Genomic DNA, 16,528 nt, shown 5'->3' with positions numbered 1-16,528 from the left:
AGAGAAGAAAGGTATTAAAGTGTCTGGCAACAGTCCTTGGTTAGGAATAGGTTATTTTAAACCTAAGGCAGTCATACCCGAGCTGATTTGCTTTAAATGCCCCTAGTTTTACAAAAAAGCACGTTTATTTTTCAAATTCTTTCCATTGACTGTGTTTCAAAGAAAACTATTTTATAACCACAAGAAAGGGCCTAGCTCCAGGAGTGTTTTTCCCATTCTCTATTTCCCTGACTGGTTTTTGTCTCCCTCTTCCTTCCTTCTTCCCCTTATTCCTCCCTCCTAACTCCCTCCCTCCATTTCCTGCAAACTCTTGTTTGAATTCCTTCACAAAGAAAGCCCTGTATTTAATCTATCTGTTACTTTTTAGCTGTGTAGGTTTGATTGAGTTGCTTCACCTCTCTGCTTTCGGTTTAAACATCTAAAGAACGTTTTTCACATTTTTAAAAGCATAAGGGGGGACCAACAAACAAGAAGTTGGGACAGAGATCACATAGGGTCCACACAGCCCTTCTACAATACGAAGTAAACATCTCCATTCCAGAGTCTGCTTCCCAGAGAACACAATCTAAGGGATCCTTCTGCAGTCTGTTCCCAGCACAATAGCTAGAGTTTTCCTATTCCCAGTAAGTCAGGTCATTAGCCCTTTCTGCAAAGACAACTCCCATTTTATCAGAAACAAAAGATCAGAGTCTTGCCATCTGCACTCCAGTCTCAGAACCTGTCATCCCTTACTCCTCTCCCCCTCAGTCACTCCAGCTACACTGGTTTCCTTGCTTTTCCTCAAATGTGCCAGGCATGCCCCTGCCTCAGGACCTTTGCATGTACTGTTTTGTCTTCTTGAAATGCTCTTCGTCCGGTTATCTGCCATTGCTTCCTGGGTTGCGTACTCCAAATCATGACTCAAATGTTACCTCACTGAAGACTTTTTTCAACCTCTGCTTAGGTGCACCCAACTCCAAATCACCCCAGGAATCCACCCGCATTCCGTGCTCCTGCTCTAGCTTTCTCTCTAGCATATATTAGCATCTGGCACACAGCGTATTTTACTTATTAACCAACTGAGCCACCCAGGCGTCCCGGTATTTTACTTATTTATATTGCTTCATGTCTGTCTCCTCCACCAGAATGCAAGCTCCATGAAGGCAAGTACATTTTTCTGTTCTTCTCACAGTATTCCCAGAACCTAAAATAGCAGCTGGTACACAGTAAGCAAGCGAGTAACACAATGGAAGTCTATGGATGTGGGACCAGAAGAACCGTGATCTTTAGGGAAGTCCCTTAAACAGCATCTGACTTTTTTAATGGGAAAAATGAGATCAATACTTATTACATCATTTTTGTAAAAGTTACACACTATACCGCACATGAAAGCATCATATAATTAACTGCTAAACAAACGTAAGGCATAATTTTTCTTGAAAATGATTTCTTCATCAGCAAGCTATTTAATTTTTCTAATCTAAAGCTACTAGATTGCCAAAGAGTAAGCATATAACAGTCGGACACAGAAAACCTTGAAAAGTGTTCCAGTATTCAAATAAAATATAAAAAGATTTATTTCGAAGTCATACCCAAAATGTACAATGAAATCCATCTCTTTTCAAGACTTAATTTTTAAAAAGCCCTCTTTACATTTAAATTTTATAGCCATTTAAAGATCTTTTACTCCCATATAAAAAGTCTGATAAAAGTTAATTCTATAAAGTGTCATATGTACTCATTTATATAAAAAGCATTCTCTCTATAAATGCAAAATATTCAAATATAATAGTTGTATTATGCAACTGTCCTCCGTTTCTGGAATTCTTGCTAGTCTATAGAATTGCATTTGTACATACTTCTTAAAATGAGGTAAGAATATAGACAGTGACTTTTTTTCATTCACACATTTTTTTTCAGATGCTTATACCTCCCTGATGGAAAGTGCAATGCTGCTTTCACATTCTTTTCCAAGTGAAATCTTTTCCCTGTGGTGACTCACTATTCTGCACAAAGAGCAATCACACCATTCACTGAAAAACTCATAGGTTGTCATTTCTTTTTACACAATTTTAACACCCAAATCCGAGCTATTACTACAGTGAAGCACTACTGTCTTTATAGAGATTTTAATAAATATCCCTAAACTCTAGAAGACTGTTCATAATCCTTTAAAGCAGGGGTCAGCCAACTTGTTCTGGAAAGGTCCAAATAACAAATATTTTGCGTTTCTTGGATAACTTCTCTGTCGCATATTCTCTTTTTTCCCTTACAATGCTAAAATGTTTAAAAAAAAAAAAAATTCTCAGCTCTGCTAATCCTCTACTTGAAAAAATAGAAGTCATTCATCCTAAATTGGATTTCTCAAGTGTTAATAAAATGTAAACTTCACATTTTGCGGAAAATGAAATCCATCGTTTCTGACCCCTGAATTAAAAGTTCATCAACAGTGAGAAATTAATCCCAAAGTGTGGGTCTGCATTTCAGAGATTCTTTTTAATCAATGCTACTTTCTCATGGTTTCTTTTTCATTTTGAAATGGATAATTCACATGCGACTTTACTTACTTTTATGGGGGGGGAGGGTCTATATTTTTGATCGGGAAAAACGCTCTTCATGTAACTACTGTGAAGCCTGCAAACTCAAAGGGGAATCCGTGTGTGCTAAAAGAGGTAGATGGCACACACAGGTGTATGCCGTCACAGGTCTGTGCACACCGGATACAACACTTTGATACATAAATGCGACATAAAGACTCTCCAGGGCAAAGAAGGAATTAGTGGAAACCAGCTAGAAGGTATACCCCAAGATGTTCCAAGGGATATTCTGATTTGCTTTTATCACATGTAGTTGTTATGTTTTGGGAAAACATGATTTGCATCTGAAATCCGTTAGAAAAATTACTGCAGCAGCATGGTTTATACAAATTTTTGGTGCATATAACCTGGACATCACTTAGATACAGCAGAGAATTCTGTGGGATTTGGTCTGGACTCTGAGAAGGTAAAACAGACCTGTTTATAACACTGTTTGATCTCTAACATGGAGTAGGCTACCTACAGTTAGGTTCTGAGAATCACAACACTCTGTGTGTGTGTGTGTGTGTGTGTGTGTGTGTGTGGTATGTTTTCCTTTCCTACCACAAACAGTGTTAGAAACAGATTTTGGCAAATAAAAAAGCTTCCATGAATTTACTTAAATATAACACAAACAAGTTGGAAGCCTCTAGAATTATAATCCCATGGTAATCTACAAAAACATTTACAAATTCTAAAGTCAAGAAACGTGAAAACTTTGGTAGACCTAAGAAGCTCAAATGTACTAGCGAGCCTAGTACAGCCTTATTTTTGAACTATGAAGAATAAAGTTTTCAGTGCAAAAACAGTATCTTGATAAATAGCTATGACACAAAAATCACAGGAAACAGTTGAAGACTCTAAAACACTTAAGTACTATCCTGAAGGCATGTTTTGGTATAGAAAAGGTAACTTGGGGCTAGGATATAACAAGGTATTTTGCTGACTTAAACATGAGGCTGGGTGGTGGACTATTTAAACAAAGAGACTTTTGCAAACTGATTCAGCACACTTATAGCTCATCACGTTTTTTCTTAAATGGCCACTTTGGGTGTTGTACTACGTGGTCTGCAGTCTGAAGGACAAGATACATGAATTCTTCCACATCGAAAGAGTAATTGGTAAATTTCGGATGTTCCCCCAGAGTTGGGTGGTGGCCCTATAAAACCAAACCAAAACATAAATCTGTAAGTCACTGAGGACATGGTTTTCTGAACAGGAATAAAATTATTTTCCTTTGGCCAAGGCAACTGTGCCAATAAAACTTTATTTATAAAAACAGGTGGGGGGCCAGACTTGGCCTACTGCTCTATAGTTTACTGATTCCCTCCTATATATAGTTTAATAGATCTTCCTAGGCCCAAATTTCCCAAAGTTATCTTCTTAACATACAGATACGGAATGATGAATTTCCCTTTTGCCCCAACTTGCAAATATAAAATACAACTCACTGTTCCAGAGAAGAAGAGTTTATCTTTGGATTGAAGTTTAATGACAGTTTTTCATATTAATTAGGTATTTTACACCAATGAAAAAGCAAAATGAGGTGAAAAGAAAAAAAAACTCACAAAACAAGGTGAGTTTCATCATTGAACTTTACCTTATCCTGAGGAAAGACTTTGTTCTGCCTTCGCCAGGTGACATAGTGGATGCCCCTGAGCCTGGCCAGGTCTAAGTAACAGCGCTCATCTTCACAGTTGTACCTGAGGACGCAAGGGCACCCACACATGAGACCTGTGTCCAGGGGTTTCGCCAAATCGACACTTCTCTGAGGAATAATGCACCTCCCAACTACATTCCTGCAAAACGTTGTGTAACTAGGGCACAAGATCAATGGGGATTATTTTTCAAATAGCTTCATAACTAGGCTACCTTAACTTTAAAAAACAAAACAGGATCAAGGTTCGGAAGGAACTGAAGTTTATCAACGGGGCTGACAGCCTGTGAACTTGATATTGCACCAATAGCCCAATCTGCTGAGCTCTAAGGCCTAAGGGTTATCAATGACACCTCTTTCTTTCCTCCTCCCCTGCCTTCCTGCCTGCCTTCTTTAACACCCTCCTCCTCTCTCTCTCTCTCTCTCTCTCCTGGGACACATGAAGTGCTGAGACAGAATCCATAATTCTCTGGCTATTTCTCTAATGTATCTGAATTTCAGATATTTTTGCAGAATGTGGGAAGTTCACAACTTTTTTCTAAGTAGTCTCCCATTTAAAATACTGAGTGAAGGGTTCCTGGGTGGCTCAGCAGGTTAAGCCTCTGCCTTCGGCTCAGGTCATGATGTCAGGGTCCTGGGATCGAGCCCTGCGTCAGGCTCTCTGCTCAGCCAGAAGCTTGCTTCCCCCTCTCTCTCTGCCTGCCTCTCTGCCTACTTGGGATCTCTGTCTGTCAAATAAATAAATAAAATCTTTAAAAATAAATAAATAAAATAAAACAAAACAAAATACTGACTTAAATCTTGGTGTTCGGACACAAAGAGAGAGAGGAGGTAAGAGTAACCGCTGTTGGCGTGTCCAGAACGAAAGATGAGGCATGGTGTCCAGGGAAGAATTACCAAAGGGGAGGAGGCCACATCCCCATAACCACCCACCCAGTGAAAGGAGCGCCCCGGAAAGATCACTTTCACTTGAAGCCTCAGTTTCCCTATGGATGGGATCAGTGAGCACAAGGCTGACTTGTGTTTTTGAGCCGTGCTCTTGTGAGACATACAGGTTCTTGAACCAGTTTGAATGGTAGGAAACACATAAAATGTATCATCTCGTCCACTTTTAAGTGTGCAGTTCAGTAGTGTTATGTGTATTCATGCTGTGCAACCAAATCCGCCATCTTGCAAGACGGAAAGTCCCTTCCAGGCAACATGAACTCTTCCCTTCCCTCTCTGCCCTGCACCCCCGGCAACCCCCGGTCCAGGCTCCGTCTCTAGGAACCGGACTCCTCCGGGAAGCTCACATACATGACATCACACACTGTGTGTCCTTTCGTGACTAGCTGATCCCACTTAACATAAGGTCCTCGGGGTTCGTCCACGTTGTGGCCTGTGACAGGATCCCCTCCTTTCTTAGAGCTGGCTGAGGCAGAGGTATGCACACAGACCCACACTTCACGGTCTGTGGAACCCATTCATCCGCCGATGGACGTGCGGGTCGCTCCTGGGAACAGGGCTGCCGTGAGCACAGCTATGCAACATACGGGCTGCATTTTACCACAATAACGACACAGAGGGCAGAGAGATGATCACCGCCCGAGAGACCCCCAGGAACGAGCTTTGAGGACGGAAGTCACAGACTCACATCTCCCTCGTCATCATGAGATGGAGGGAGAAAGCGGAATTTGCTTGCTAAGTAAATGGTGTCTTCGTATTTTTAACTTGAGGTTTCTTTTCTTTCTAGAAGCCAATATGATGGGCCTTTCCTGTAAAGAGTAAATGTCACACCTTTTGAAGGTCTGAAGGACCGTCTCGGCATGCATAAAAAGCATTATTTGCCCAGTAGAAAGCTGTCTCCAAACACTTACAGTTCAAATACAGCAGCCCAGTCTGGAAGGAAAAGTAAATGGGTAAGACCAGCTCCATGCATTCCAATAAATATGTCCGTGTTATGAGTGATCCTCAGCTGATCCAAAAACCCAAGTTCCCTGCGAGCATACAGAACAACAAAAGACAGGTGGGGAGACGAGAGAAACTGTTAAGATGACTTAGCTCATGACGCACAGTAACAATATTTACACAAGTGCATTTCCCAATTTAAATTGCATTCCACGATGGCGTTTTGCCAATTTCAAGCCTACTCCAGTAATTAATAACTTAATAATTTTTTAAAAGATTTTTATTTTTATTTATTTGACAGACAGAGATCACAAGTGGCAGAGAGGCAGGCAGAGAGAGAGAAGGAAGCAGGCTCTCCGCCAAGCAGAAAGCCTGATGCGGGGCTCGATTCCAGGACCCTGAGATCATGACCCGAGCCGAAGGCAGAGGCTTTAACACACTGAGCCACTCAGGCGCCCCAATAACTTAATAATTTAATAATTCAACATTGTTTTCTAAGTACGCTCACTTTTTTAAAAACTTAAATGCATTTATTTTTAATATTTCATTTTTTAAAAGTAATCTCTACAATGTGGGGCTTAAACTCACGACCCCGAGATCAACCGTTCCAAGCTCTACCCAGCCAGGTGCCCCTAAATGCATTTATTTTAGAAGGAAACTTTTAGAACTCTCTTAAATGAAAAACCAGTAACATGGGTCAAACCAAACAGTAAAAGCAGACATAATCAAAGGAAAAAGATTCAGATCTAGGCAGAGCCCACAGCAAGGCAAAGCTCTGAGCCAGGAGCCTACTCTTTATGAAATGGGGAAATTAGGCACTAAAGAGATGTTGTGCTATACTAGCATCAGACTAAAAACAACTTCCTTAAGATAATAATAGTTTTTTTTTACTTTAAAACATTTTTTTAAAAGATTTTATTTATTTATTTGTCAGAGAGAGAGAGAGTGTGTGCGCACACACACAAGCAGGCTGAGTGGCAGGCAGAGGTGCAGAGACAGGCAGGCTCCCCACTGGGCAGGGAGCCCGATGCGGGACTCGATCCCAGGACCCTGGGATCATGACCTGAGCCGAAGGCATCGGGTTAACCGACTGAGCCACCCAGGCATCCCTAGATTCTTTTTTAAAAAAATAAATTCTCCTTGTGTGACTGAGGTTTATTCAGTGCCATCTGGGTATACCTAAAATTAGCTCAGACACCACCAAGGCATTGTCCTGCCTTTGCGACAAACTAATTTTATGCACATTAAGATCATAAAAGTGTCCTCCAAATTCAAGACCCTAAAAAACATGCCAACTCTGAATGCAAAGTCAGTGCCAAAAAGTCCACTGAAATGAGGCTGGCAAGAAACACCAGACTAAGTATAATCCTCTGAACACACACAGTGGCCTTCGATCTTCCGGCGCAGCTTACCCAAAGGGGAAAAAAAATGACCAAGATTATCTGGGATTTAAGAAGAGAATGAGAATTTCCAGCGTCTCATCTTTATTTTATTTTTTTAAAGATTCTATTTATTTATTTGCTTGAGAGAAAAAGAGAAAGAGAGAGAATGAGTGAGTGGTAGGGGGGCGCAGTAGAAGAGGGACAAGCAGACTGCCTTGGTTTCTCCAGGAATGCCAGCTGATGCCGGGGGAAGGAGGAGTATGTGCCCAGGTGGCTAGAACCCCGGAGTCTGAGGATAAGGAAGCAAAGCTCCGTGTACTCTATTAGTAACGGGTCCCTCAGACTGGCAAGGTCTGAATTTATTGTCACTCCTCCTTCATCTGAAAAACACCTATAGATCCTAAAGGCCAGTCAACGCCAGTGCGTCCAAGGTGCCCTCCCCAGTTGTGTCATCCTGACCTCGGGCCCTCCTCTTCCTCCGTGTCTTCCCGAGGCAATGATGGGAGCCACCACTGCACCGTGTAATCCGTGAGACAGGAACAGTTTGCCACCCCCCTAAGACTGTGGGAAGAGTGAGATGAGATAAAGCATAAGAGTAAGTCCCAACAAGTGGTAGCTGTTCTTATGACTGCTATTTATTTGTATTCTGGGTCTGGGGTCCTCAAGACCAGAGCCATGCCATCCTCCGTAACTGGATTCTCTCTCAGAGCCTGTGACCAGCTGGCAGGTACATGGTAAAGATTTATTGTATAAATGAACGGCTGCATGATGAATAAGGTGTGGAAACTCCCCTGCTTTTTTTGTTTTTTAAAGTAGGCTCCACCCCCGGTATGGGGCTCGAACTCACAACCTTAGAGTCACACGGTCTGCGGACTGAGCCAGCCAGACGATGCCCTTCTTACTGTTAAGTTCTAACTTATCAGTAACAGAGACCCATATGCTGGTATGTGGCTACTTTTTCTTTTTTAACATAGACACTGTTTGTAGTGTTAAATTTGGAAAACAAGACAATGTTGTAGGTGGGAAAGCGGAGGACAGAAAAGTCTTCACCTTTCCTTCTGGGCTTTTCTCCACACTGCTTGACTTCTTCAACCAGGAACAGGCGCTACTTTACAGCATTATTGTTTTCATATCCACAGGGCTTACCTTGACAGTAAATGTTAGGCATATTCTGTCTTTCTAAGCCTTTTGCTTATGTTGGAGCTTTAAAAGAAATGCAAATACTCTGTCATATTTTTAGAAACTTCATGTTTCTCTCTGACCCTCAAATTATTCCCACAGAACTAATTTTAGGCCAACCGTGGAGACCCAGCATCTAGCAGGACAAATTAGGCCAGGAACATTTTAACATTTTTTTAAAAATTCAGAATTAGTTGCCAACTTAGTGTGTGTGTGTGTGTGTGTGTGTTTAAGATTTATTTATTTTTGAGAGAGGGAGATAGCGTGAGTGTGGGGGAAGGACAGAGGAAGAGGAGAGAAAGAATCCCAAAGCAGACTCTGGGTAGAGTGTGGAGCCCAATGTAAGGCTTCATCTAGGGTCCCTGAGCTCACGATCTCAGTTGAAACCAAGAGTTGGACACTTAACAGCACTGCACCACTCTGGCATACCCGCCCCTTTTTTTTGTTTTTGTTTTTTGCCACCTTTTAAAAATTCAGAAATTCTGGGGCACCTGGGTGGCTCAGTGGGTTAAGCATCTATCTGCCTTCATGATCTCAGGGTCCTGGGATCGAGTCCTGGATCGGGCTCTCTGCTCGGCGGGGAGCCTGCCTCCCCCGCCTCTGTCTTCCTGTCTCTCTGCCTGCTTGTGATCTCTGTCAAAAAAATAAATAAAATCTTTAAAAAAAAAAAACAGTATTGTAAAAATTCAGAAATTTCAAATGAAAATGTTAATTCAGAAAAAGAAATCTCGCTTGCCATGTCTCTTGAACAATTAGATGGTGTCGAAACTTCAGACCCCACACGGCTGAGGAGAAAGCGACCCTGTGTGCCCAGGGTCCCGCTCACATCACTCACGGAGGCGTCCGCCTGCCTCTGCGGCTCTATCAGCACCGACAGCTCCCATCAGAAAAACCCTCTGATGCCCCATTAACACATCCAGGCCAAAGACAACAGCCCCTGCCCAGGAGTGGGAGATTACTTACTTGTATTTGTAATCAACAATCTGTACCTCGAACGTAGACACTGTTTTCAGTGCCTTTACCAGCTAGGAGGGAAAAAAAAACACTTAGAATGTCTTTTGCTTCCTTCTCTTCTGTTTCATTTTTCCTTTGAGTCCTAAAAGGTCTTATTTTCATACATAATATTTTTGGGTGTTACCTATCACTCAGGTCTATTTTCTGAACCTTTAACTGAGTTCTAATGCAGATATCACCCCTCGGCCACATCATCTCCATAAAATCCCACCACGCGGGGTTTGGTTGTCATGAAGGCTGAAAGAGGAAAATTCATGGGAGGGAAGTGCTCACCTCCCACTACGTGTTAGCTGCTACTATTACTGCTTGCTGTTAGTCCTGCAATTTTTCAACCTAGACGGGGCACCTCCCTTGTTCCTGGCTGTAGGGTACGAGCTTTCTCCCTATCCTTGATCTCATTTCAGACAAGCTACTTGTGCTTTGGGCCTTATCTTCTGAAAACAATGAATTTTTGGCAGAAAATCTACACAGAAAGACAATTATTCTCTCAGGAAACAGAAAGTAACAAAGCACGGTTAACCTAGTAGCAGAAATACAGCCATGGTTCTCTGTGTCCCAACATGGTGGGTCATGGCTATTCGGAAATGTTCGCTCTTGTACCCTGTTGCCTGTGGTGTGCGCTTCTACAACAGCGACGATAACAAAAGTGTCACTTCAACCGTGTTGGCAATGCTCAGTGCTTTAGGTGTTGGTCACTGAATCCTCGTATGTGTCTCATACCAAGTAAATATTATTTTACACCTATTTTTTAAAGTAATCTCCACACCCAATGCGGGGCTTGAACTCACGATCCCAAGATCAAGAGTCACATGCTCCTCTGACCGAGCCAGCCTCAGGCACCCCCGTATACCTACTGTTTTTTTAAAAAAATAGCTTATTTATTTATCTATTTGAGAGAGGGAGAGTGCCACACGTGTGAATGAGGAGAGGGGCAGAGGGGGGACGGAGGGGAACGGAATCTCCAGCAGACTGCGCTGAGACTGGGGAGCCCTACACAGGCCTTGATCTCACGACCCTGAGATCATGAGATCATCTGGGCTGAAACTAAGAGTCAGATACTTAACCAACTGAATCACCCAGGCTCCTCCCGCCCCCCCACCCTGCCACCGTACGCCTATTTTTAAATGATACAATGGAGGCCTAGAGATGTTAAGGAACTTTCCCAGGATCTTGCAGCTAGCAAAGGGCAGAGCCAAAATTAAATCCAGGTCCTCTGAGCCTGGAACCTGTGTTTGTAGGCAATGCCGTGGAAAAAGCAACAGGCAGGGACTTACATCCAATTCCCTCCCCCATTACACACATACACAGTCACGGAATGGAAGTTTCTCTCTCTAGACAGCCCCTGGGTCCCCTGAACATACTGCTTATGTCAGGGAGTTGCAGGAGTGAGGATAGGTTGGAATTCCATTTTCCAGAAGTGAATTAATCCGTGGGCACGAGCCCTGGTCTTGTAACGAGATGAGGCCGCACAAAAAAGAATCTCGTCTCAGAGGGTCCTTGAACAAACAGGTTTTGGTTTATTTGTTTGCTGCTTGTTTTTACAATTTCTCATCACACCGTGGAGGTGGCCACAGTGCCCTGACATGATTACGCACCCCAGAGGTTGGGCAAGATTGCAGGAACTGGCATTTGACGAGAGCATCTGGATTTTGTGATTTTAAAGATTTTATTCATTCCTCTGAGAGAGGGAGAGAAAACACAAGCAGTAGGAGGGACAGAGGGAGAGGGAGACTCCCCACTGAGCACGGAGCCTGACGTGGGACTCGATCCCAGGACTCTGAGATCACGACCTGAGCCAAGGCAGCCTCTTCACTGAATGAGCCCCCCAGGTGGCCCTGGGTTTTATGATCTATTCATGAATCAGGGTAGACTCAAAGGGCCTTTCTTCTCTGCTGGGTAGCTACCTTTTCCAGTCACTGGGAGAAAAGCAGCCAGTGGGTGCTCTTTGGCTTAGAGTTCAGATCCGAACTGCCAAGTCCCCCCTGCAGGCAACATGGTTCGCACAGTCCGTGGGACCAGAGGTGAACATGTCGCTGGCTATGCTGCGGCCCCCACTGGTGTTACCCCTTCGCGCTGGACCACTTGCCAGGGTTTGATGCTGCTCTTTGGCCAGCCGTCCCGACGGAAGGGGAGACGAGACAGGTCAGTGTCCTCTCACATTCACTCGTGTTGGGGCAGTAGAGCTCTCTGCTTAAGAAGCAGCCTCAGGGGGTGCCTGGGTGGCTCAGTGGGTTAAAGCCTCTGCTTTCAGCTCAGGTCATGATTCCAGAGTCCTGGGTTCTCACCATCGGGCTCTCTGCTCAGCAGGGAACCTGCTTCCTCCTCTCTCTCTGCCTACCTCTCTGCCTACTTGTGATCTTTGTCTGTCACATAAATAAATTAAAAAATCTTTTAAAAAAATAAAATAAAATAAAAACTGATGACTTAAAAAAAAAAAAAAAAAGCAGCAGCCTCAGACCCTAATGATCTCAGCTCACCCCCCATTCATCTGCTCCCTTGCTGGGTGACCTGAAGCATGTTCTGTAACCTCTAAGCCTGCATGTTCTTATCTAAAACAGAAAGTAATAATAAAATAGGAACCTCATGGGTTTGCTGGGAGCATGGAGAACATGCAGGGGGAGCACACAGTAACATGCTTGGCCCACAGCAGTGGGTCTGTATTATGTCCGCCAATATATACTTGTGATCTGCCGATCTGTCTACCCCAGCACTGCATCACTGGATACATTTTTATTTCCAGGTCTTTAACACACACACACACACACACCCCTGCTCATTCTTCCACCCACAGCTTCCAATCAATGTCTCATTACACCATATGCTCATGTCCTCTGTAATCCATATGTATCTCAAGACACTAATTACATAATTTTGATCTGCCTGTTACGCATCCAAATTAATCTGCGTAAAACATTTTACCCACAAACCTGCCTCCAGTCCCCTCCTACTTAACTTCTTCCCTCTCAATTCCAACTGACCTGCTCAAGCTAAAAGCCCGGGAGTTCAGCTCTGACTCCCAGCACCTTCCCCGGCCTGACCCCGCAGGCACCGGCATATTCCGACAGAAGAGTCCTAGACCCCGTCTCTGAGACCGACCCTGAAGCCATTTACTTCCACCTCCACCCAAACGCTCACCGACGCCACAGCGGCAACTCTGCGTGAATCCCGCTGCTCCTACGCTTGCAGCCAGAGTGTGTAACAAATAAATAAATAAGCCAGTTCACGTCTCCTCCTGTGTATCCATTTTCAGCGAGCTGCTGGAACAAATTACCACAGAGTCCAAGCTCAGAAGAACCCAATGGACCCTCTCACTGCTCTGCAGGTCAGCAGTCCCAACGGCAAGACAGACAGCTGTCCACAGGCTGTGCTCCTTCAGGGGGCTTGAGGGGAGAATCCTTTTCCAGCTTCTAGAAGCCATCGCATTCCTTGCCTCGGGGCCCTTCCCCCATCTTCAAAGCCAGGAACACAGCCTCTCTCTGGCCCTGTTTCTATCCTCATGTTTCCTTCCTGGATTCTGCCTTTCTCTTCCACTTTCCAGGAGGTGCTCAGTGGAAATACGGTCAGTGAGAAGAATCCAGCCAAGCAAAGAGCTTTCCAGGCAGAGGCCAGAGTTCTCTGGTGGGGATGGCTTAAGGCCCTTTGGCGATTCCATCGGGCCCTCCTGGATCATCCAGGTTAATCTCCCCATTTTCAGGCCAGCTGATGAGCAACCTTAATTTCACCTGCAAGCTTAGTGTCCCTTTGCCACATAACCTAACCTAGTCCTGGGTTCCAGGGATTAGGACGGAGACTTCTGTTGGTGGATTCCGCCTGCCACACCCTGCTGAAAACTCCCCAAAGGCTTCCCTCCCACCAGAATAAAACCCACCCATCTTCTCACCGGGGCCTCTGAGGCTGATGAGATACGGGACCTCCTCACACCCTGCCTGACCTTCTCTGACCTTTTGTGGGGTCCCCCTCACCTCTCCCACTGTGCCAGTCATGCTGGAGACCTCTCCATTCCTGGAGCACCAAAAGCTCCGGATACCACAGGCCATTTGCTTCTGCCAGGGAGGCTCGTTCCTTAGTTGGCTGCTCACAGCTGAGCTCTGTTCCCACCAGCACGTCTTTAAACACCTCACCTGACTGCTTCCCTCTTCCTCCTGCATCTCCTGCCCCAACCCATCCCCTTGTTTCACTTCCTCTGTAGCACTGCCCACTACCTGAAATCGCCTTACTTAGGCACTTGTTTACTTATTTCTTGTCTGTCCCACCTTGACAGTGTAAGCTCCATGAGGACAGGGACGTTTCCTGTCTGGTCCTCTGCTGTAGCTCCAGAGCCTAGAATATGGCCCAGGACATTGCAGGCACTCAACACGGATCTATGCAATCACCCACACTATTATGAGAACATCTCCCAACCATGCTGTTGTAGGCAGGTCCTTGCAGGGAGATCTTATTTAAGGATAATGTACAAGTCGATGCTATCAAAATGAATTTGAGAACCTAAGAGATGAATAGTTTCTAAGACTCACTGTCCCGAGAAAAACGGAGACTCTTCTAGCTCAGCCCCTGGATGCCACAACACTCCATCAACCACCGCTCAAGAGAGACCCCTGCATTTCCACTGCTAGTCGATTTGGCAATCTGTGGCAATAAAGGCAGGAATCTGAATTTCTACCTCCGTGTCCCCCCTGAGCTGGGGCAGATGCACATTTCCGGTGAGGCAAATCTAGTTTGGGCAACCGGTGGTTTGCCGACTCCCAGGAGAGAAGTCCAATAAGTGAACTGGGCAGAGCCATCAAAGCTTTGTAAAAGCTAATAATTTCAAATCAAAGCATTTAATGCAATGTGAAAAAAATTAAGCACATCAGTCACAGGAAGTTAAATTCAATATGACGATATTAAAAATGCATACCAAAAACTAACCTCATTTTGGTTTAGTATTTTCCGGTACTCTGTGCTCCGTGCAAGGATGGTGACTCGGATTTTTCCGTCCTGTCATCAAAAGGAAAAGGCAAAGTCATACTGTATATGCCTGCACATATGAGTGAATGCTAGAACGTAAAACGCGATTTTCACAGAGATGAAACTCAGTGAGGACACATTTAGGGGACGATTATGTTTTCAGCCTGATTCCTTCAGAGCTCTCTCAGGAAACCAAAATGCATCCACTTTAGCTACAGAAGACAAAACCCGTTTATTACACTTCTGTTTGGCTGGCTGGGTGGAATTATTTTTTTTAATTTAAATTTTTAAATTTTTTTATAAACATATAATGTATTATTAACCCCAGGGGTACAGGGCTGTGAATCGCCAGGCTTACACACTTCACAGCACTCACCATAGCACATACCTTCCCCAATGTCCACAACCCAACCCCCTTCTCCCTACCCCCCACCCCCCCGCCACCCTCAGTATGTTTTATGACATTAAGAGCCTCTTATGGTTTGTCTCCCTCCCAATCCCATCTTGTTTCACTGATTCTTTTCCTACCCCCCAAACCCCCATGTTGCATCTCCACTTCCTCATATCAGGGAGATCATATGATAGTTGTTTTTCTCTAACTTATTTCGCTAAGCATGATACGCTCTAGTTCCATCCACATCGTTGCAAATGGCAAGATTTCATTTCTTTTGATGGCTGCATAGTATTCCATTGTGTATATATACCACATCTTCTTGATCCATTCATCTGTTGATGGACATCTAGGTTCTTTCCATAGTTTGGCTATTGTGGACATTGCTGCTATAAACATTCGGGTGCACGTGCCCCTTTGGAGAACCATGTTTGTATCTTTAGGGTTAATAGGCTAGGTGGAATTTTTGGCAGGGGTTTGTGGGTTAGGTAGGGATCTGGGGGAGAACAAGATAAAGTGGGAAAAGACAGGGAAAAGCACATACTTCTACTGTCCCTTAGCTTATCTGTCACAGGTTTGTGACATCTGACTTTCACTTCAAGTGACAAATTGTTATCCCAGAATCTTCAGATTCTTTTTCTGAAAAGGTGGCACTGATTTTTTTTGGGGGGTGAAAAGTCAGGCTCATGTCAGAACCTGTAAGGTACTCCTTACCTTGGGTCCCTCTTGTGTGACGTTCAGTCTGTGAAGCACATGCTGGGAAAATGCCCGGAATAAGCCTGTGTTCTGACAGCCAGAAATCTAACACGAGACAGTGTTCATATCACAGTGAATGATTGTGCATTAGCGTTGAATATGTTCGCAAGTTATATATAAGTGATATCTTAAAACCTATATAGGGATGTCTGGGCAGCACCTGGGTGGCTCAGTGGGTTAAGCCTCTGCCTTCAGCTCAGGTCATGATCCCAGGATCCTGGGATTGAGCCCCACATCGGGCTCTCTGCTCAACCGGGAGCCTGCTTCCCCCTCTCTCTCTGCCTGCCTCTCTGCCTACTTGTGATCTCTGTCAAATAAATAAATAAAATCTTTTTTAAAAAAAGAAAAAAAGAACAGGGATGTCTGGAGAACTCAGCTGGTTAAGAGGCCAAACTTTTGCGTTCAGGTCAGGTCATGATCTCACAGTCCTAGGGGAAGCCCTGAATCCAGTCCCATGTTCAATGGGGTGTCTGCTTAAGGATTCTTTTTCCCTCTCTCTTTGCCTTTCCCACGGCACACATGTGTGCGCTTTCTCTCTTTCTCTAAAATAAATAAATCTTAAAAGCCTATCGAGAATAAATGTATAAACACAAATTTGAACAACAGAGATGCTTACCAAAGGGGTATTATAGAATAGCCCGTATCGCATCCGGGGGAGTAAGGAAAAAACAGCTTCTTTAAAACATACCTAAGAATGAAGGGATTGTACAGGAAAGGGAACACGATTTGTACCACATCAAAACAGTACTTATCATTACAG

General features: G+C 44.1%; 1 protein-coding gene across 1 annotated transcript in view; it reads right to left on the bottom strand.

Moving 5' to 3' along the window:
- Positions 1 to 3,184: 3,184 nt before the first annotated feature.
- EOGT (EGF domain specific O-linked N-acetylglucosamine transferase) overlaps positions 3,185 to 16,528 on the bottom strand; it is a 36,088-nt gene continuing 22,744 nt past the window's right edge. Inside the window, exons 10-16 of the mRNA XM_045077931.1 lie at positions 16,385 to 16,456; positions 15,727 to 15,813; positions 14,583 to 14,651; positions 9,624 to 9,685; positions 6,069 to 6,188; positions 4,156 to 4,258; positions 3,185 to 3,714 (exon numbers count right to left, since the gene is read on the bottom strand). Coding sequence (XP_044933866.1) covers positions 3,568 to 3,714; positions 4,156 to 4,258; positions 6,069 to 6,188; positions 9,624 to 9,685; positions 14,583 to 14,651; positions 15,727 to 15,813; positions 16,385 to 16,456 — 660 coding nt within the window. The 3' untranslated portion in view covers positions 3,185 to 3,567. The remainder of the gene's footprint in view (positions 3,715 to 4,155; positions 4,259 to 6,068; positions 6,189 to 9,623; positions 9,686 to 14,582; positions 14,652 to 15,726; positions 15,814 to 16,384; positions 16,457 to 16,528) is intronic.

This window comes from Mustela putorius, unplaced genomic scaffold (assembly GCF_011764305.1).
Source record: "Mustela putorius furo isolate JIRA1106 unplaced genomic scaffold, ASM1176430v1.1 tig00000095_pilon_pilon_pilon, whole genome shotgun sequence".
Taxonomy (NCBI): Eukaryota; Metazoa; Chordata; class Mammalia; order Carnivora; family Mustelidae; genus Mustela; species Mustela putorius.
The sequence above is the reverse complement of the archived record's forward strand: the minus strand, read 5'-3'. Positions and strand labels throughout refer to the sequence as shown.